Source organism: Astatotilapia calliptera, chromosome 23 (assembly GCF_964374335.1).
Source record: "Astatotilapia calliptera chromosome 23, fAstCal68.1, whole genome shotgun sequence".
NCBI classification, from domain to species: Eukaryota; Metazoa; Chordata; class Actinopteri; order Cichliformes; family Cichlidae; genus Astatotilapia; species Astatotilapia calliptera.
Genome location: NC_137443.1, coordinates 22,143,950 through 22,166,182, shown reverse-complemented (window position 1 = coordinate 22,166,182; position 22,233 = coordinate 22,143,950). Strand labels below are relative to the sequence as shown.

General features: G+C 37.6%; 2 protein-coding genes across 2 annotated transcripts; one reads left to right on the top strand and one right to left on the bottom strand.

The window, feature by feature from the left end:
* Positions 1-575: 575 nt before the first annotated feature.
* LOC113016175 (dynein light chain Tctex-type 1-like) lies at positions 576-3,124 on the top strand. Its single transcript, XM_026158787.2, has 5 exons — positions 576-807; positions 1,148-1,189; positions 1,751-1,874; positions 2,464-2,541; positions 2,623-3,124. The coding sequence occupies exons 1-5, from the start codon at positions 769-771 to the stop codon at positions 2,694-2,696; spliced, it is 357 nt and encodes a 118-aa protein (XP_026014572.1). The 5' UTR covers positions 576-768; the 3' UTR covers positions 2,697-3,124.
* A 2,751-nt stretch (positions 3,125-5,875) lies between these two features.
* Positions 5,876-21,400, bottom strand: cybb (cytochrome b-245, beta polypeptide (chronic granulomatous disease)). The gene is made up of 14 exons (XM_026158598.2): positions 21,349-21,400; positions 20,186-20,244; positions 19,429-19,521; positions 16,612-16,722; positions 15,438-15,522; positions 14,945-15,093; positions 13,393-13,574; positions 12,322-12,454; positions 12,121-12,213; positions 11,549-11,802; positions 9,547-9,709; positions 9,122-9,268; positions 8,823-8,947; positions 5,876-7,495 (listed from the first exon to the last, which is right to left on the bottom strand). The coding sequence occupies exons 2-14, from the start codon at positions 20,228-20,230 to the stop codon at positions 7,378-7,380; spliced, it is 1,698 nt and encodes a 565-aa protein (XP_026014383.2). The 5' UTR covers positions 20,231-20,244; positions 21,349-21,400; the 3' UTR covers positions 5,876-7,377.
* Between the last annotated feature and the right edge of the window lie 833 nt (positions 21,401-22,233).

The following is a 22,233-nucleotide window of genomic DNA, read 5'->3' as shown; positions in this document are numbered from 1 at the left end:
ATGACATGGTCTGATTTTCTCACCCATTAAAGGAATATTTCATATATCAGTCTACTCTTCATTTTATCAGAAACAGTTTTCACAGCTCGTAAATTTTCCTTTTACACATACGTGTAAGCATTGAGCCAAATCTTTACTGAAGCTCAGTATTTGACACAGAGTTCAAGCTTACTGCTGTAATAAATCATAATAATAATAATAATAATAATAATAATAATAATACATATAATATTGGCCATATTATATTTACATTACCAAAGTAAGATGACTAGTCTCATGAACAGTATTAGCTAATTGTTATTTACTAATTAATCTTAAAATGACTCTTCAGTAAAGAAATGAAGCCCAACAATCATGTTTTTACAGTCCCGTGGTCTCAGCCTCAGATACTCAACAAATAAAAGTGATCTCGTAAAAAAAAACAAAAAAACAAAAAAACATTTCTGACAGAAATGTTCCTTCAATGCATTCACATTCTTCCAAATTCAATCTGCTGTACCTTGTCAAGCATGTACATTTTTAATTTAGGCAATCTGTATTTCTGTCTCAAGGCTGTATTTCACTGAGCCTCCATTAGGGGTCAGCGGTCAGCTAAGCACCGGTACTCCCTCCGGGTTCGGATCGCTCTTTTCGTGCGTCGTTGACTCCACTGACAGCTCCTCCGGAAGTCCCTAAGAGCTCCTGTCGCTTTATCTGTGAACAAAAGGTTTTTCTGGCTTTGTTTTTTCTTCTGTCAGTAAGAAAAAAAGTAGCCCTAGCCGGTGTCAGATGACAGGAGGAATGGAGGAATTTCATAACGGAAGCGAGGTTAGTCCTGATCCGAATTCACCGTTTTCACCAGTGACAGCAGAAATGAGCTAGCTAGCCACTCCCAGTGATAGCGGCGATTTTTTTTAATGCAAACGTCCTAAAATCAATAAATATAATTTATAATATTCAAAATAATCTGCTGTTGCTTTTACTGCTTAATGTGTTGTTAAAAATAAACGTTTACGTGCTCCAATAAGGTTAAATCTGTTGCTAAAAAGTGTTGCTAAAGTGATCCTATGGGTCACTTTAGCATTTTTCCATAAACGTATGTTTATTTAACTAAAGTCCTGTCATGTTATCTTTATTATGACCTGATGATCTGCTTTCTCTATTTTAGGGCTCATTCAATGCAGAAGAAGCTGACACCATAGTCAAAGAAGTAAGGTTTACTTTTATATGCAGCGTTATAAATCCCTTTAATGTCTTAACCCATTTTGCGCCACAGTGTCGTCATGTTTTTCAGGTCTTTATTAAACAAACACTGATTTTGTTCTTTGGGGAGTAAAACAAAAGCACATTTAACATTTTCCCAAGTATTAAGTCATAAAAATAGAAGTTTCAACAGCAGGTTGTTATGGAGAGATGCTTCGATTGTGTAGTAAACGGTTTAGTTTGATTGACTAAAGATTAATAATTAAATCTAGCCATGTAAACAGCTCAAATACACTCCTATTTTTAAATGTAACTTTTACGCGTCATTCATTTTTGCACATAATTTAAAGCTTTTTGATTTGTGTTTCATTGCTAAGCTTGCGTAGTTTTTCTGTGCTCCTGGGAAAATTCAAGATAATAAAAAAGTATCTTTAAAACCTCAGAAAAACCTTCAGAAACAAGCTGCACTCACTGCCTCTTTGTCTCAGTCTCCTCGGGCGCCAGCAACACCGGCTGACTAACACATGACTCTGAGCGCTGTGATGCCGTTTCTCTGTGTTTGTGTCAGTGCATTGAGAACGTCGTGGGCGGCGGAGACTACAGCCAGAGTCAGGTGAACAAGTGGACGGCGAACATCGTGGAGCGCTGCCTCACGCAGCTCGTCAAACAGGGCAAGCCGTACAAGTACATCGGTGTGTATTTGTTACTGTTAGAGTTAACCTTTTCATGCTCTTATGTTTGCCCTCCTATGAATTGTCACTCAAAAACAAGAAAGTCCCAGGGGGCCCAGCCAATCTTAAATCTTCACTCTCATGTCAATCTCTAATCTCTTCTAAAAATAGAGGAGGGTAATGGATTCACTTGAAGATTTAACTCAAAAAACATAAAAATCTCAGACTGTTGGCTTTAAACTGTTAAAGTGTTGAGGCCAATGTGTGATCCAGCTGCCACTCAGATACAAACTTCATTGCTATATATATATATATATATATATATATATATATATATATATAACTAATACGTTTATATAAATCAATTTCACAAATTTCTGCAATACCAGCCCACCAGGGGGCCCTGTACCACATGGAAACAGTTTTGTTTGTTTTGTTTTGTTTTTAACATAAAACAGTTACTGTAGAGGAAAAAAATCAGCTGATCCAGAGATGTTTTTAAAAAATCTTTTATGTGTTTGTCCTCGTTTGTCCTCGGGGTAAAATAATGAAACCAGATAACATAAAGAGACGCTTTAAAACTAATTCTTGTGACTTTGTTTGTGCACAGTGACGTGTGCTGTGATGCAGAAAACAGGTGCCGGCCTCCACACAGCCAACTCCTGCTACTGGGACACTGCCATGGACGGTATGTGTTGATTTTGGGGTGTTGTTCCCCTCCTCGATGTGCGACTATAGACGTTTTCTCATTGGTTTTTCGTGTCTGTAGGGAGCTGCACGGTGAGGTGGGAAAACCGCACCATGTACTGTGTGGTCAGCGTGTTCGCCGTGGCCACCGCATAGAAAAACGCACACACATTAATGAATCCACGAGGAGTGCAGTGTGCTCTTGTGACCAGCAGGAGGACACCAAGTGCCACAGAGCCTTCACCCGTACAGCTGTCTGTGCCTTCTGTCAGCTCCCTTAGACCAGTGAGCTCTGAGCAGCAGCTGCAGTGGCTCAAACAGCTGTATGGCTTCAGTTTCCAGCCTTCAGGTGCATGAAACGCCTTCATCGTAATGTATTTACTCCCCTCGCGCCACCGCCGTGCTTTCATAGCTTGATGTTCAGCTGCATTTATCCCAGACGCCTGACAGCTTGCTGTAAAACGACACGTTCAGTCAGGTCCTTCAGTGTTTTGTCTGTTTGTGAATCATGTAGATGAGAGAGAGAAAAGACACTTTTTGTACTCGAGCTGCAGGATAATAAACACGAAGACATTTAAGAACGAGCAGCAGCTTCCCCTCGTCTTTCTTTACACTAATAAAAGCGTAATTCTGTTTTATTTTTTCTGCTTATTTATGATCCCATTGATTTTATCCTGCTTTATTTTACATTTTTATATGATTTTAGCTACTTTTTGTTTTTTTTTCTTTTCCTTGAATAAAGATTTGTTTATATAATGTGTTTATTTGTAGCATTTATCATTTTAGGCTTCTTTTAGTTAAACAGAACAGTTATGAGATGCTTTAGCAACAGTGTTTTAAGAATCTTCTTTCATTTAAATAAAGTAAACCTAACTGATTATACAAATATGTCTTATACATTTTTTCTCTGAAGTAAAATAAAGAAGTATTTAGCCTATTTAATATTTAATTTAAAACCTAAAGGAATAACATTTTATAGTTGTTTCTTTTATGAGTTGATTGCAGGACTGTTTTGTTTTTGTTTTTTTAAGTTTAACAAACTTAGAAAAGTAAAATATTTTCCTCTGTAGTGCAATGACAGGGAGTTTACAAGCGCCTCGAATTTGTGCCGAAACGCAGCAGCTCTCAGCACCGACTGGAGAACCGGGTTTGACCCGTTTTTCACTGGAACAAAAGATTATTCATGTCTGCCTTGCACCAGTGTCGCAGACAAACGTCAGATGTCGCCATTAAACTAGGACAGCTTTGCTAAAGCAGGGATCAGCGTTCTGCTGTGACACCATTTCCACCGATCGATCTACCTGTGGAGCAAAGTAGTTAAAATACCAATAAAGACCTACTTTAAACATCCATCAGCACTTTGTTCTACATAAATCAGAGAGAGGGGTCTAAAGCTGTGGCTTAAAGCTCCTGTTTACTGCTGGTAAATTTCCACCAGGAGCTTTATGGGATATCATCTCAAAAGGAATTCAGTTGTAGTCTTGCAAACACTGACCCAGTCTTTAAAATAATCTTATAGGCTGAAAAGGCACGTTTTTACTTGTGAACAGGTAGCAGACTTTAGTCTTTTATAATCCATTTAGAGTGTGGTGAGAGTTACTAAGTATGTGCACACAGACACACAAGAGTACCTGTAGACTTTTACACTAATTATAAATTCTACATGTGTTGTTGTTTTCGCACATAAACTCATCCTGCCAGCCTGGTGACATTAGACTAGAGTCCTGCTGATCTTAAAATAACCAAGTCTGTTTACTGAAGCACGGTTTTAATGTGTTTGTACTTTCTTGTGCTACTTTGTTCAGTTGTGACATATTTTGGATTTAAATTTTGTGCAAATTATCACAGTTTAACTGAAAGTCAGTTAAACTTCATGGATTTTGAGTCTATTTCAACAACTTTGGTGCAAATCAAAGGGACAGCGTTGACAACAATCAGACAATCAAAAAAAAAAGAGTAACGGCTTTGAAGTTGGTGGCTCTCTCTATATTCCTCCTAACTATTTTTCTTTAGTTTGCTTTTTTCTGCTTGTAGCTTGAGATAGTACCTGTGTGACCTGAATGGGTTGCACAGATAGTCCAGCTCCAACAGGATGGCACAACCATGCTCAACATCACAGGAAGGATGCCCATGTTCCAGCAAACCCTCATGTGTGGAGGAGATACCAGGAAATGAGCTGTTATGCAACGAGAGCTGAACAGGGCTGTAGAAGAGCATGAACCCAGCAGTGTTTGTGCCTCATGTGCATGTTTCTAACCAGACTGTCAGAATGAGACTCTATGAGGGTGCTGGGCATTGTGGACAGTGTGGCCATATTAACTAGATGGGTTGCCAACATTGACCGGAGGGCATTTTTTTTGTTATTACATTAATAATATGTGTTTTCTTGTTCTTTTTTAGAGCACTTGCACTCATGCACGCTATGCAGAATCAAAACCGTAGATGCATAGTACACTCACAGAGAAGTATAACCGCAGTTATAAAAGTGGAAAATATCTTTCTTAGATTGCAGAAGCAAAGCGGGAAACAAACACAGAGACTTTTTCCCTCGGTGCAGACGTGGATCGAGTAACTCACCACACAGTAGGACAGCTGACTGTGAGAGAACTGTGTCTTCAACGCATTGCCATTAGTTTCACGATTTTCGAGTAGGGCTGCGCTTTGAAAACTAGCTGCACAAGCTGGTGAATGACCTTTTTTTGCATGGCTCCTTCCTCCCTGTCCTCCTCAGACGTGCTGGTTACTGTTGCAGAAGCACTAAACTACTGTTAACCCAATAATTAAACTGAGATCATACTGCAAAAAGTTAGCAGCAATACGGATGTTTACGTTTTCCATTATTAAATTGTACAAATTAGTGCAACTTAATTTGACTTTATCAGTTGGTTTAATAAACTGAAACTGTAAAAATGAGAAACCTTTAAAGTCTTGAAGCTTGACAACTAGTAACCAAGACCTCAGAAGTTTTCTTTAAATTGAGTTTTTCGTCCATGTAACATTTTAAAATGTCTTTACTTCATTAAACAGTTCATGCTGTACGTTTAGCTTTAGAGGCTCTGGAGAAAATGTATTCATTATTTAAATACCAACACGTTGTTGATTAAAATCTTTCACACAATGATGAAACCATTTGGAAAGGAAGACCTCGCAGTCAAAGCACTGCATTCTCCTGCAGAAACAGAATCAAAGGTGTTTTTTTTCCTGCAACATGAAAAGAAGAACAATTCATTCTCTATTAAAAAAGCAACAAAAGAGCATATTCACAAGTGTCCTTCAGCGAAGTTTGAACAAATTGAAGCGGTCATTTGTCAGGAATGCAGTGAAAAGTCAGGAAGTTTAAATTTAGTTTAGTTTTTATTAGACATTATGAGTTAAGAAATATTTTCAGCAGATTCCAAAAGTTTTTTCATTTACTATTTAAAAAGAAAAAAGCAGTGAATCCAAAATAATTACAGCAGGGATGTTATAGTAATTTTACTGCATGGGCCACACACATCCCACTTTGATGTGAAGTGGGCTGAACCAGTAAAAACGTGATAAACGTGTAGAAAATTCATTCAAAGAAAATGTCTTTGTAGTTTGGGATAGTATGGATGGCAATGAGTGGTGGGAGTCATTATCAGTAGGAAAAACTACAGAACTTGTGAAAATGCTGTTAAAGTTCAACATCTATCCACTAAAGCTGTCCAGGCTTACGTTTGATGCCCCTGACTTACAGTATGACAACAATATAGACATCTGATGTCTGAAAAGAATGACAAAAAGAACAGCAATAACCAAAATGTATAATAATTATCATGAAATATACCTTTTAAGAGTTTTGAACACTGTAATCAGCTAAATATGAAAATAAAAAGGTGGAACTACTTTCTCGTCTCCTTTGAGGATCTTTTTGACTATCGTCAAGAGATTGAGTTTGAGTTTTTTCATTAAAGGATTGAGAGCAATTTTAAATGTGTTTTCCTTTGTGGTTGATTATTTGACAACAAGCAGTCTCACATGGTAAAATGAACTTTAGGTGACAGAGCCTCTATTAGTAAATCCAACCATGCATATAACCCAGATTTATGCCACAGCTCTCCTTTTCTTATAGCAACACCACCCAGACCTCTGAAACAGACAGACCCTTCTCCAGAAAGCACTCCAGCAGGTAGCCTTCTGCTCCTTCCTGTTCTTGGATTGGATCAAACAGCTATTCAACTTTTTTAGAGAAATCAGGAAATAATCACACAGTAGAAGATTGCTTCTGGTTGGTCCTTTTTTTTTTTAATCAAAACAAGCTAAACAAAACATTTCTAGCCATAAAAGTCTTTGCCACATTTCTGCTCTCATAGAAAAAACACGGCAGCACAAAAGCATAAAGCATCCTGGAGCTTGTTCGGTCCATGGAGAACGTTTGCAGCAGCCAAAGCTTTAAAGGCCTCCACCTCTTCCCTCATACTGTTAGGGAATTGAAACCGCCTTTTAAGAAGATGAATCCACTTCTGGCACAAAGGAAAATCAATGAGGTGGAAACAAAAAAAAAAAAAAAAAAAAAGACGAGAGAAAACATTCTGAAAGTGGCGGTTTCACTTGTTGATGGAACAAAAAAGGAGAAGACAGTAACCTAGACAACGCCACAGGGTTTATTTTGAGTAACAACTGTATCTTTGCAGAAGTCTGCGGTGAAGACGTGATGAGAAGCTTGTTCCCGTCACCGATGAGCTGCCACTTGTTCCAAATGTAAATTTGTTCTTTTTTCAGAGAAAACTTGATAACTTATAATCAAGCAGCTACTTGGAAAGTTCCCCTTTTTTTTATCATGATCTAGCTGCTGTTTCTGATTTTCTTTGTTTTCCTAGAAATTTTCTTTATTGAAGATGAACTTGACATCAGCAGCTGAATGAGACATACACTGTTTCTCCAGAGATGTCGCCAGCTGAGGCGGACCGCACAGGAACACACCAACTTTAGATCTGCAGGCACAAAACACCCCAACACTTTGATTATAGATATTGGTATTTATAGCATTCATCAGAGCAACAGTCATGGCTGTATTCCACTCAGTGGTCACACTTTAATAGCTTCAGAAAGAATCAAAAGGCAATGAATTAGCAGCAAAACTTCACCTGCATTTTGCTGTTTTGCAAACAATTCAAAAGTTCTCACAGAATAACTGAATTTGTGTATTTGTAAGTCTGTGCTTTAAATACTTACTATTTCCTACAGGCAGTTAAATCCAGTGTTATAAAAAGATCCCAGGGACCCCATTTAAATAGAGGTACTACACATACCAGCATTAAAATTTCAAGAAACAGGAAATGGATGAAAAAAATAAATAAATGTTAGGCGCAGAATGTGGCAGTAAGTTTGTACAGGCCTGCAACTAAAGATAAAATACAGATGGATAAAGAAAGATAAAAATCCATACTGGATTAATACACTGAGTGTTTTCTTATTTACCTAATTTGTTATTGGTAAAACTTTAAAAACAGTATGAAATGACCTTTAAAGTAACGAAAAGTGGCACCAACTTGGGAGATACTGCTAATAAAATAGTTTACACAATTACAAGGAGAAACACAATTTATAAAGTTTATATTATCACAAAATATAACTTGTACATGCTGAAGGTCAGTCTGACTAAATCGTTTTACCTTAATACATTATTGGTAACGTATACAGTGTGCCGGACTGATATTTTGTTGTTTTGAGAAACTTTTTCCTTTGATGTACCGAACTGTATCATACAGGTATGCAGGAATTGTAAAGTTCGTTGACTAACCAATTAATGTCTTATCAGTATTAAAGGGTGCTCTACAAAATGAAGACTCTCCTGTTTATGTCTTTGAGTATTTAGCAATATGCAAGCAGTTATATATTTGTTATTTACTGCATCAGAAAACCTTGACTTTTTACGTAACTGTATATGATATTTCACTCTGAGCTGTAATGGACCTAATGTACGACACAGCATGATATTAATATTCTCAAATAAAATTACAAAAATCTCTACTAAATAAAATACTTGAGTAAATCTACTCAGTTTTAAAGCTGCCTAAAATTAGGCAAAGTGGAAGAAAATATGCTGACCCATTTCATTCTTTTATAACTGAGATTGGTATGATGTGCTGACCACTTCTCCCAGTTTACCAGAGATGAGTTTAATAAGATAAGATAAGATAAGATAAGATAACTACATTTTCAGTCATTATGTAGTGAAGAGGTAACAGCAGTTCTTGAGTAGATGAGATCATGGACTGTGTTTGCTTATGGAGAGATAATAACGTTAAAGAGGCTCACCGAGGGTGCTGCGAAGTAATATTGGTAAACTCATTGTCCCAGTTAGGTTTCCCGTAAAAGGTCTTCTGCTTCAGTCCGGTGATCGGATCATTTTCTGCCTCATGGTGAACACGGAAATGAGCCGCCTGTTAAAGGAAATGACAGATGGATGTCACTTTTTTTCTTTTTATGACTTTTTGCTTAATTTAAGAACCACATGCATTAAACCATAACATAAGAAGATTTCTTCAATCACAAAAAATGGTATTTGTTGTCAGTTCAGCCCACAGAAATAAAAATTTATATCAGTGCCTTCATACCTCCTGCTCCTTCCAGCGGGTGAGGTAGATGTTGTAGCTGAGGAAGCCCATCATGTTCTTCTCCGTCATCTGGCCCTCCAGGGACTGCAACAGGTCTGCAAACCACTCGAAGGCTTGGGTCTCCGGACAGAGCCAGTAGAAGTAGATCTGGCAAACAGTTTATTAACCTGACATTCAGACTTACTTACATTTATCATTTATTTTTTGGTTCATTTCAAACACTCTTATTTCACACTTTTTAACTCAAAGCCTTCAGTAAATAGTTTCACAGCAAAATGGATATGTAGCATCTAGCATTTCTTCCAGACAGATGTTGTAGATAATAATTTTTATTTTTGTTTCATTATGAACGCTTCATGTGGGGCTTATGTGATATGGTTAGTTTTATTTAAACACATTTTTTTTAATTTAAAGTTCTCGCTCACCTTTTTGGTAAAGACATCTTGGTTGTTCTGGATGCGTTTGTACCACACAGATTTGAGGATGGAGGCAAAGGGAGTCACTCCAATTCCTGCACCCACCAGCATGACCACCTCATAACCAAACACGTCTTCACTGGCGGTACCAAACGGGCCATCTATGGCCACCCTGACAACAAAATATACACAAAATAATCTTATATCCTGTTTTTACTCTGCTCTGTGCTTTCAAGTCAAGCTTTATTTACCCAATAAAACTTTGATTATGTGTATTTATCTCAAAGATTAACTTGCTAACTTGCTTAACATGTGGATGTATTGGGACTTTTAGCCCCACACCCTAACTAAAGACCCATGGGCTCTGTGGCTTAACCCACCACTAACTAAATCTGACATTTCCAATGTGCAACTGTTGCTAAAATGTGAGCAATTAAGATATTTTTTGTCCCTCAGAGAGACAATGCTACTTGCTTGGTAATGCTACTGTATGTTTAGTCACTGTCATTGTTCACATTTATGTTTGTGTGTAAAATTAAGCACTCACGTATTGGACGTACAAGTTCCTAGTACTTCATTAGATTTATTAGGTTAATGCTAATTTCCAGAAAATCTTTATTATGTTGAATATATGAACACATGATCTTCTTCTCTGATGTTTTTTTGCTAAATGTTTTGACCCTGTTAAGATTATAAGAGATTCCATTATTTATTTATTTAGTTGTTTTTAACAAGATAATTGTGATGGCCCAATAATTCATGATGTACATCACAAGATCTAAAAATTGAACTTTTTAATTACAATAATGATTTTACTTAAGTGACTGTAGTGCATAGTGAGTTTTTCTTTGTTTATTCTCTTATTTGTCTGTGTTATGGCAAATAAATTAAGCTTAAGTTACAAATTTGTGGAACTGGAAATGGCTTGAGTAACCAACATTATACTGAGATTTACACAAGGAACTATACAGAGCATGAGCATGAGAGCCTCCTCTTGATGTTAAAGGGCTGTACTAAAACTTGTTTTATCACCTTTTTATTACAACGTGATAATGTCAGATTGTTATGGTGTCTTTTTAGGAAGTTGTATCCAAAAAATTCAAAATGTATTGTGCAGCTCTGCCCTTTCATATGACATATTAATCAATATGTTTTTTTGAAAGATTTTTTTCAAGGTCAGCTTTGACCTTTGGTGCTAACAATAAAGATAAGGTCAAATGCTTGAAAAAGATATCTTGAAAACTGTGGACGTTAAACTGCTGAAAAAAGACATATAACATATTGTCTTCCTTTGGACGGAGAAATATTTGCGATGTTGCCATGCTATGCCTCCAAAAGTGGCTGAAGTCTGCACAACCTCCAGCAGACATGCAAAGAGGCATGGTGCATTGCCATTTTGAATGAAGGCTGCATACATGACTTCAGTCTCAAGCTAACTGCCATTTTTTTGCATCTGCTTTGGCAAATTCTAGAAAAAAATCTAAGGCCAGTTATATAATGTGTATATATTTTTTAAATATTAGCTTCTTTTTGTTGTCATCTAGAACAGCTATTTGTTTGTTTTGCCTTCAAGCAACTTAAATAATGACATAATTTCAGGATTATTAAGGGATAATTGAAGACTTGGTCACTGTGCTGTTGTCTAGCAAGTCCAATCAAGGTCTATCCAAGCAAACAGTACACTGGCCTTAAGGTGATTCGAGGCAGCAGCTCAAAATAAAGGCCTCCTTCTTTCATTGTCTGGTCTATAGAAAGGAATTAGTGCTCAAATTTGCACAGCAGGACCACTGTGAAAAGATGGTATTCTTAATATTGTATGATTTTTACTGTTTGTGCCCCTCTACTCATTTCTTATGTGAGGGAAGAGAAACAGACATACACAATAAACCTCTCAGGGCTGTAAATGAAACCCCTCCTGCCAACTTTTCAAAGGCGCACTGGACAGGCAGCAATCAACTGTAATCACAAGCAATTTAAAGCACAATTTTCCTCTGTTGTCAATCTTTCCTACTTGGGCAGTTTCCAGGCCTCCTGAGGCTCATTTTTGTCCCCTCCACAGGCCTCGTACAGCGCCTGAGTCCAGTCCCCGACAATACGGATGTGAGCACTGAAGTAGTCCTCCTCAGGGGCTGAGGTCAAAGTGAAGGGGTGCCACTCTAGCCTGGAGACAGATGGACACTGAATGAAGACGTACTGTCCCACCTCCATACTGAAGCCTTTCCTCTTCATCTGTAGTTCCAGTGTCTTGGAAGGGTGCATAACCACCTGAAGACCAGGTACAGGGACAATAGAATTATAATTACAGTTATTTATTCAGCCTTTTTGACCACATAGTAGCTATTGAAAGTAAATACAGTTTCAAGTAGTAATAATTTCCATGGCACAACTCTAAAATCCTTTGTGTTGTTACCTGCTGTGTTAAGTGTAATCTGCAGTTGTAGTATTAGTGTAATAATGCAGCTAAAAGTCAACCTTTTTTGAAAGACATGCATTTTTTAATCATTTTTCTTCAGATATTTAGTTGAAACAAGCTTGGTGGAGCTCCTAAAAAATGTATACCAGTGTAACTGAGGCAGGACCGACCTTAGTAATGACCACTTTTTGATGGGATCGGTAGATGCGGACGATCCTCTCACACACATACAGGATCATGGGACCCAACACCCACTTCCATGTCTGAAGAAGGGGAAAATATTGGATGAAGTACTTTTCTTAAAAGCCTGAGAAGAGATGCAACTTGCTGAGTGTTTGGGCTGGTAAGAAGTTTAGAAATTCGAAGCTAACCCCAGGTGGGTTTCCAGCAAATTCTGGGACAGCACAGTTGGAGCCATTTTTACCCCAGTCTTCAAACTTGTCGGAGCAGTTTTGAGGTTTATTTGTGTCCAGGCTGGCCACCGTCTGTCCTCGCACAATACGCCTACAATCAGACACACACAGAGAAAAGATGAGCACTTAAACATGTGTATCAATGATTATTTGAAGAGAGACCTGGGAATTTAGTTTAACTAAATTAATTTAATGGAAATTATATTATTATAAACTATGTAGACAAAATTACTGGGCCAGCTGCACATTACACCTACAGGAGCTGCATGACTATGGAAAGCAATGCCATGGGGCTCCCAGTGATTTCAGCGAGATTTGTAAAATCAAACATTTCTGAAATAGCGTTTGAAAAGACAGACTGCATGGCTTGATGGTTGAGTTTGTGGTTGGTTGAATCCGTGGTCATGGGACTGTATGAAAGAGCTGAATTCACAGACTAAGCGGCATGGCCCAATATTTTTGTTCACACAGTAAATTTGTAAATCCTTAAAACTAAGTGTATGATTTATAAAGCTCAATCACAGGTAAGTACAAATTTTACCAGTTTAGAGACTGATTCAAGACCAAGTCAGAGTAATGACAGTTCAAGAATCAAATAGTATTGACTATTAGTTAAAACTATGATCAGTATAACATGCGTATGAGTTAAAGACCAAGATCAAGCCCAAATGTCCAAATCAAACCACTAGTCCTGAAAAATTATGTGACAAAACTGCAGTTCACTTGAGGCTGGGAGTCAGAAGGGAGCCAGTTCACATAGACTCCTATGTTACATTGCCCAATGGCATAGCAGTATATACCGTTGGTATATATCACTTCTGGCTCCAACAAGTGCACTAACATTAAGGATAGAAACATAAAGTTGTGGCTAGATCCAGTCTGGTCAAGACAGAAACCAAGTAAATCATTTGTAATAAGCTCATTGAGGGCAAAATACTCTAAGAGGAATTACGTGTGGCTAAGTGTTTCAGGTCAGAAAAAGACAACTAATGGCAGTCCTTTTATGGTTGAAATTTTGTGCTATCTTACGCATAGCCGTGAAACACCAGTCCAATGAAGAAGATGATGAAGAGATGATGCGTGTACCAGAACACCTCAAAGTATGACCTGCGGATGACCTCCATAGATGAAGTGATGATGAGGATGAGTGCTAATGTGATGGCCACACCTGTCAGCCCAGCGACGGTGGTGAACATGACAATGGTAGGATTCTGTAAATGCAGTTTACAGATGACATTTTGAGAAGATTTTCTCTTTAAAAAGGCCAAACAGATGATTAATCTAGAGTGGGATGAAGTCCCAAGTCATCGCCTCAGTTTTTCAGTTGCTTCAGTTGTAATGACACACCTCATGTTTGTTGACTAACTTCCCTCATTTACTAAATGGCTGTTTTGTCATACTTCCCTATATCACAGAGGTTGATTGTCTAACACAAGGTAACAAGAAGGAAACAAATGTTAGAAATGTTGGAAAGCGGAATTTATAAAATGAAATGGAAAGCCTAAAAGTCTCTAAAGAGTCAGCTGGAATATTGGTGAATTAAAATAGGTTAGCACTTAGCTAACCCCAATTAGCATCGATGGTCAAGTTAAAATCACCAAATCTTATGTACATCTGAGGAAGTCAAACATGTTTACTCCACACAGAAAGGCCCAAGTCAGGATTTGAACCAGGAACGTGGTTGCTGTGAGGCAAAAGTGCTTGCCAAACCACCGTGCTACCCTTTTGCAATTCTTGGATCACTGTGAAGGCACCATGTCTCTGACCTCTGACCACTCTTCATCATGTGCACCAAATATGATCACTTTTGTTTTACTTCTAGATTGTCTTTCTGTGGGAGTTTGGACAATTGTGCTATTTTACAGTAAGAAGACGTTTTTAAGCAGTAATTAAAATGTATTGGTAATTTTGCAGAAAAACAAAACCAAAAAAACATTTCCCCATTTTGTACTGTAAGTACACTGTACTTTTTGGGCTTGGGCTGTTATGGAGTTGCTTAACCTTGCCTACCTTCCAGGTAATTTACAGGAAAGTAAACACTTCTTTCTTGTACACTCCTTTTGAAAGTTATGTTTGAACAGTGATTGTTAAAGAAAAGAAAGACCTGCAAGTTTTGATGGTATTTACTTTTTCTTGTATGTTGGTAAGGAAGAACGGTCCTTCATGGCGGAATTACACCCTTCGTTGTGGGCGGTACCACATTTTAAAATATTTTCATGTGCATGTTTTGTCTTTTTCGGAACCTCAATCTTTCTTTGTCTGAAAGAATGAGGTTTATGTTCTTTTTGTTTTTTTGCTTATATCAATTGTCAAAAGTTTCTGTTTTGGCTTATGAACAATTGTATTTGAGAAACAGTATCATTAAAGATGAAATTTCACAACTGATCTTGAGGTTTTTTTAAGAAAAAGGGAAGTTTGCCAGATGAAGTAATACTACTCAATACAAAATTTAGTAAGAAGTTGCAGAGATTTCAAGACATCATTGCAATACAAGAAAACTCAGCTCATATGACTAATCTCACCATTATTTTTGTACTAAAAAGGAAAAAATGAGGGCAGCCTGGCAATGGCAACAACTCACCGTCTCATTTGTTCTGATGGGGTTGAGGAAGGCGGCGTTGTCCCCATTACCAATTTCTGACAGAACAAAGGTCAGAAGGCTGGTGTTGCGATTGAGCTGGGCGTCCATAAAAAACTCAAAGTTAAACAGATGTGCAATAATGTGCACAGCTACAAGAAACAGAGAAAAAGGAAAAATATCACTATAAATATTCAGTGCTTTTCTCCAAAATGTATACAGTTCTGTTTGGGCAGACATTACTGCATAACTACTCATTAAATGGTCATAAGTTAAAGTTAGATGCAGGTTTATTATTAATCATTACTCAGTGGGATATACAAACTCACAAACTCATCTGTATATTCCACTGACCAGTTTAGTCAGTTTATCAACCTCAAGCTATGTCAAAAAATCTATCTTAAAACTTTAATATGCTTTAAATCATTGCTATCATTAGTTATGGGGTAATGATTGCTCCAACCCCTTTAACATGTTAAGAAAAAAGAAAAATTACCTGTATGGAAGGCAATCATGTAAGCCACCAGTTTGTGAAAAGTTAGGTTTCGATCTAGTTGGCGAGCTGCTGTGCGGCTGCAGCACTGAATTTAAACGAGAAACACACAAAAATAAATTAATAAGCGATGAATATTAAAGCACAAGCAAATACACCACTACAGCATTAATAAGTATGGTACACCTGTTCAACTATTGGTTAACAACATCTACTAATCAGCCAATCACATGGCAGAAACCCAGTACATTTAAACATGCATCAATGGTCAAGATCAGTGGTCCCCAACCCCCGGGCCTCGGACCGGTACAAGTCCGTGAGTCGTTTGGTACCGGGCTGCGAGAGTTGAGGCTCAGGTGTGAAATGCATGGTTTTCAGGGTTTTTATCGGTTTTCAGCGTTATTTTGTTATCGTTTTTATCGTTTACTCGGTTTTCCTGGGTCTTTTCACATGTGTTATGAATAAATCTTCTTTTTTTCGGTACCGGTATTGGTTTTATTTTGTTGTATTTATCCGCGACACCTTAAAGGCCGGTCCGTGAAAATATTGTTGGGCATAAACTGGTCCGTGGCGCAAAAAAGGGTTGGGGACCGCTGGTCAAGATGACCTCAGTTCAAACTGAGTATCAGAATGTGGACTCAAGGTGATTTAAGTTCACCAGTTCACCAGAGGTCAGAGGACAGTAATGCTCTGAGGTGATATGAAAGAAACAATGACTCAAATAGCCACTTGGTACTACCAAAGTTTGTAGCAGAGCATCTCTTCTACAGTACTCTACGGTATTTTTGCTGATCACAGTGTATCTGACTTCTAATGGTGCTTGCTCATAGGGGGTCATTTGATCGTTGGGTTTTTTCTCTGTATGTATTATTGTAGGGTCTACCTTATAATATAAAGCGCTTTGAGGTGACTGTTGTTGTTTGGCGCTATATAAATAAAATTGAATTGAATTGGTTCCTTCTAGTAGGATAAGGTGCTTTTGCACAAGCTGAAAACATTTCAACCTAATAAAGTAATAAAGTGGCCGGTAAGCAAATGTTTGCAGAAGAATCTGGTCCTATACCCTCATTACTTCTATCAAGTCTTTTCCACATAATGGGACACATTACATGCTATATACTGTCGTTTTGTGGTAAGCCAGATTTTCATTTATCTGTTATTTATCCTTAATGAATACCTGTATGGTGCCGCGGAGGAAGGAGAGGAGGTTTCTGCAGACTGGCAGCAGGATGAGCATGCAGTTGAAATTCAGGCAGGCAGCAGGAGCTCTGGCCCAGGGCAAAGCTTGCTGTGGAGAGTATAAAAAAACGGTGTGTTACAATAAAAAGTTTTCAAATTCACTTCCCTCACCAGTCACGTATAACAGTTCACCAGTAGGAGGTGAAAAGAGTTTTATATAAACCTGAAACTTAACTGCTGACAGGTGTTAAGCAAAAAGAAGAACTAGAACTGGACAGTAAATGGAAATGTCAAGCAGCAGTTATTTAGTGAGGTTTGTGGAAGTCTGAATGCCTTTTAATGTGTCACTTGAAACCTTAAATAGATCATTGCAAACAAGGCTAATGGATATAATTTTTTATTTTCTTATTTAAAAACAGGCAAAACAACAAGATAAATCAAATTAGAGCACGGTTATGGACGGCTGATGGGCTGTGAACCGATCCGGGACTTTACACCCTACAGCAGTTGGAAATGGCTTGAAAAATTCCATTAGAGTCATTTCTATCATTTAATACTGGCAGTCATAGACTTCATAGAGATTGACACACATTTTAATTTAACACCGTGTCATTGGTACCACAATGCATGCATGCATATATTATCTAGATCCTCTAATCCCCAGAAGAGCCCTGATGAGCTGAAGCTAATCCCTGATGGCTCACTTTCTTTATTTATTCATCTTTTCCATCAGAGTGTTATTGTACTGCAGTTACAGAGCCAGTAAATGCTGGTGAGAATACACGTGTGCTCTCACCACTCTGTTTTACATCAATAATTAACTTCATCTCAACATGGTATTGTTAACCTCAAACCCAGTCCCTCATCCCCAAATCATCATCTGAGCCCTTCCTTCAGTGTAAATGATTCATTTTTTTAAGCTTTCCTGAGGTTCTTTTTGGAGCTTACAGGTTTCTCAACACTTTTGGGAAAACAGTCTCTCTAAAGAAGCAGGATGCAGCCACGCTGAATACTGTTCCTCATCTCTCCATATTAAAATTTGAAAAACAGAAAGTACGAGATGCAATGTTTCACTTCTGCTGGCCTGAAGCCAGATGTGCAGCTGCTGGTCCAAAGTCAGTGTGTCATGAAGCCAGCTGTAACTTACTTCCCTTCTCTGTGTGCACGTTTGCTTGTCGAATAATGCCTATGTAGATAAGGAGTGTTTAACATGGGTGTATATGTGTGTATCAGGTGTAAGAATCCTAAATTGCAAGTTTTATTTGAACAAGATATAATCAGAAATATTTGCAAAGCCCGACAGAAATGGCCTTTGATGCAGGCTGATAGCACTGTTCAAACACAAAACGTTATTACAAAGTCCAACAAAGATCCAATAATACCTCACAGGCACATTAATGACTACAAACAAGTATAAAGATGACATAGTTTAAGTTACTTAAATCTGTTTTCCCTATTTTTATATCTGATCACGCCATTTTTTATAGTAACCGCATTTAACCTTTACTCTTTGTGGACTTCGTTTAAAATATAATTATTATTTTTTTTCTTATCACAGTAAAAACTTTTTCAAATGGCAATTAATAACTTCCCAGCATTCAAACATTAGAAACATTTAGTGCGTCACTCACACTTTTACAAATCTGTTAATTTTTTTTCTTGTTGGCTGCCAGACAACAAACTAATTAAGTTGCAGCATTAATAGTTCATGTGCAATTTCTGATAGCAACTTTGTAATTTAAAAATGAATGAAATGAGGAGTTAATCATCGCCGTAAGCCAGTCCCATCCATAAACGTGATCAGGTGAGAGGGAATAATCGTTAGCTCTCACAGTGGTTATTTTGAATGGGAGATATGAGGCTCTGATATCTTCCATGTGGACCAATTATTTGTGGAAGTGTTAACAAACTGATGGGTTTTGTTCTTGCGTACAGGAAATTTTGGCATTTCCACAACAGAAACTTTAACCAACCCCAGGAAGGGAAATTCCCTTCCTCGTTTCAGGGTATTAACCAGTTCAGCTAATTTGGGTTAAAGTTATAACATAATAATTATACTTGTTACTGCCTAGAAAATGGCCATACATTACAGATAGATTCAGTCATGAGAAAGGGAACATTTTCACAGGATTGTATGCAGTCCAGTGCAAAACCTAAGTACACCCTTACTGCTTTCATTGTTTAGATTTGTTTGGAAGCGTTGCCAAGAGAAAGTCTCTTCTCTCTAAAAAGAACATGGTAGCACTATTACCTTTTTTACATTTGTGCGATCTCAACTCCAAAGGTCAATTCTTGGAGTTAAAATAGACCGTTATTAATTCATTTGCATGTATAGATAGGTATCATGAATCGAGTTTATCTTAACATATAAAAAAAAATCCAAATATCACATAAAACAAAATAAAATATTCATAATTTAGAACATAGAACTGCAAAAATGTATTTCTTTTTAATGCAAGATTGTTTAACTTATTGCCGTGGCTCTGCACTGTATCACTTCTCTATTCTGTTGCATAGTTACAGTGTACTAAAAAGAGTAGTGGGTGGGGTTGCAGGGTCTGCTTTAATTTTCTTGTTGTAATGTTAGAAACTTTTAAACTTTTACTGTAGCTATAATTTGAGGAAATGAAAAAGGCAGAGTCCTGTTTTTTTTCTTTTTTTTTTCATATTTGCCTACAACTTTTGAAATAGGTGCAATTGTGTGTTTAACAGCTTGGAAATTCTCTGAAGAAATAAAAACTAGAAATCTACAAATACCGACTCAGTTTGGAGTGAAAGTCTGTGCAACAGAAGTGAAGTTGCAGGTCGGACTCACCCCGAGCAGGACTCTGGTGTAATACCACCTCTCTACCAGGAAGGCCATGTAGAAATGGACAAACAGGAAGGCGTTGATCCCCAGCCATACCAGCTGTAAAATGCACCCAAACACACTCAGGTTTAAATCAGCTGCAAATACAGCAACAGTTCAGGGTAGATAAAAGCATCTTTATTAACACACCAGGAGTGCAAATATCAGTTAAGTGCACTTGTTTAAGTCCCACTACAACAATGGCACACTTTCAGTGCTTAACTTGGAGAACATTTTTCTTTACCTGCTGAAAATGACTTCTCTTTGTTCAGAAAACAAGTCAGACTGTAATCGAAGTGCAACTAAAAACGTGGCTCAAAACTGTGGCATCAGCTCAAATTTAGAATGGATGCCAAAGAATACTTCATTCAGTTTCATGAGTCTATCCTTGACACAGAAAAGAATTCAGATCTATTACCACGATCTGCAGCAGCCATTTTTTTTTTTAGCTTAACCAATTAAAACTAAATATTTGGAAAAATGTTTAACTGTTTCAACCAAAGCCTATTTGGTTCAATCAATAAGAAGAAAAATCATATTTTTCTGAAGAAAAAGCTTGTTTTTCCATGTTTAGTCACTGATTTATATACCTTAACTATTTTATGACACATTAATGAGACACTGGTGACAATGCAGCTTGAATGAAAAAAACCCAAACAAAACAACAAAAACGAACAGACGTCATACCAGAAGCCAAAAGGAGAAAATCATTAAATATACTCACAATAACAAAGACTGAAAGTCCCTCGTTGGCGATAAAGTTCCCCATTATGAAAATTGTTTCTGAAAGGAGTGTGTGAAAGAGAGTGTTAGTGTGACAATGTAAAGGGAGACAGGAAATGGTGGCGGAGGAGAGTGAAGACTGCTGTGACTGATTACTCCTTTTATAATCTTTCTCAGGCTACTAATAAGGAAGTGGCCTTTCTGCAGAGGCAGTTTCCTTCCCATCATTCCTCCAGTTACTCTTAATCAAAGTTTGAGAAAACAATTATTAGATGGAGAACAAAAAAAGGTGATAATGAACCCTTAAGCCAACACAGTTAAAAAGAAATCATTTCATTTTCCTAAGAAGGTGTGAAGGACTTTGTTATCAATTGTTTTCTTTCACTTTCAGTCCAAGGTACCAGCTAACAGTTGACCACAGCTAAGGTCCATACAATGATAAGATCGGTTTTATCCCAATTACTCTGCACTTCCAGCTAAAACATTGCTCTGACCGAGAACACCAAATAACTTCTTTCAGGTTGATTGCAGTTGGACTAAATATGTTTATATCCTGTAAAGAAGTCCTATTCGGCCTTGTTTAAGGACCAAACATGACCAAAGATGCAAAATCTCAGACTTTAAACTGCTTTAAATACTCAGTTGCACCTACTTATTTTCTACTCTTGAGTCTGTTACATGTCAATGCAAGTGGATATCCTTAAATGTTCATTTTAAGCACACAGAACTGCCACCCACCTGCAGGTCAAATCGGAATGAAGTTGACATAAAGGGCTCGGAGCTAATCAGCTTATTTGATTATTTATGTTTAATAAATAACAAAGAATTTCCAGAAACACTTGCCCAATTTTAGGATCCCTTTGCTCTAACCATTTTGAGACACAACCTAGTGGTCCCCTGAAATCAAGTTAAGGCGCACAAGGGACAACTGGAAACCTTATAAACCCCTGTTGGGATCAAATGCTATTGAAAGTTAACTCTAAAAAAAAGCATTGAGAAAATTCGCTTAACTAGTCCTGGAAAAATCACATTTTTCTTGGCAGATTCCAGAAGAAAGCAGTTATAGAACATGATCATTTTTAAAGTCTGGTTTATGGTCATAGCATTGGTCTTAATGTGGAGGGGGGTGAAGCCTGACATTCAGATAAGAAATGACACTCTTACCAACATGAGCTGTGAGGATGGGTATTCTGATAGCAGCAGTTGAGTCCAAGGTATGTTGACACTCGAGGGGTAGATGACTGTTTAGGAGGAACTAGGTACTTGATGGCGACATTGTAAATTTTTGTCAGAGGAAGTGGCAGTTTTCTAAACATGAAGTAAAACAGAAGGTAAATTTCCACACGCTTCCTATTTCAAACTAGACTGCAGCAAGGGAAACACATGAACCGAACATTAACTTTGATTTACACTCGAAGAGTACAACAGAAGAGAAAAAGCCAAAAATGTTAGCACTTTTGAATCAAACACAGAGCAAAGGAAAGATGCTTTATTTGACACTAATAACTGGAGCTTTTTGTGTTTTTTACAATTAGAAAGAAGCTTAGCTGCAGTGTGTCATTCTGAGTGAAAGAAAAAAAGCAGTGAGTTATTATCTTTTCCACTGATGACAACGAAAAGATCTAGGGGTCCTTAAGGATTGTAACAAACTACAAGAGGGTTGCAGAGTTTCTTAGATAAGTCAAGATGGAGGCTCAGATAGGGTTTTTTTATGAGGTAGAGTTAAGGATTAACTCTGGGGACACATCACAGAATGTGTATACTTGTTTGGTTCTTTTTTGAGAGTTTCCTCATGAGTCACTCTAAAGCTTTTTCCTTGCTAAAAAGTGGTTGCAGAGAACTTAGAGAGGTTACAGAGGCTTTGAGACAAGTCATGGAGTCCCAAAGGTCCAGCGGGTGGTTCCAGGGGTGTATGAGTTAGAGTTCATTGACGGATTTCTGATGCATTCAGTGTTCATTAGTGAGTTTCATGGGCTTTTTTATGTCAAAGTTCTGTCTTATCTGGGGTTCTTGGTAAGGTTTGGTATGTTTAAGGGGATTTCAATGGTC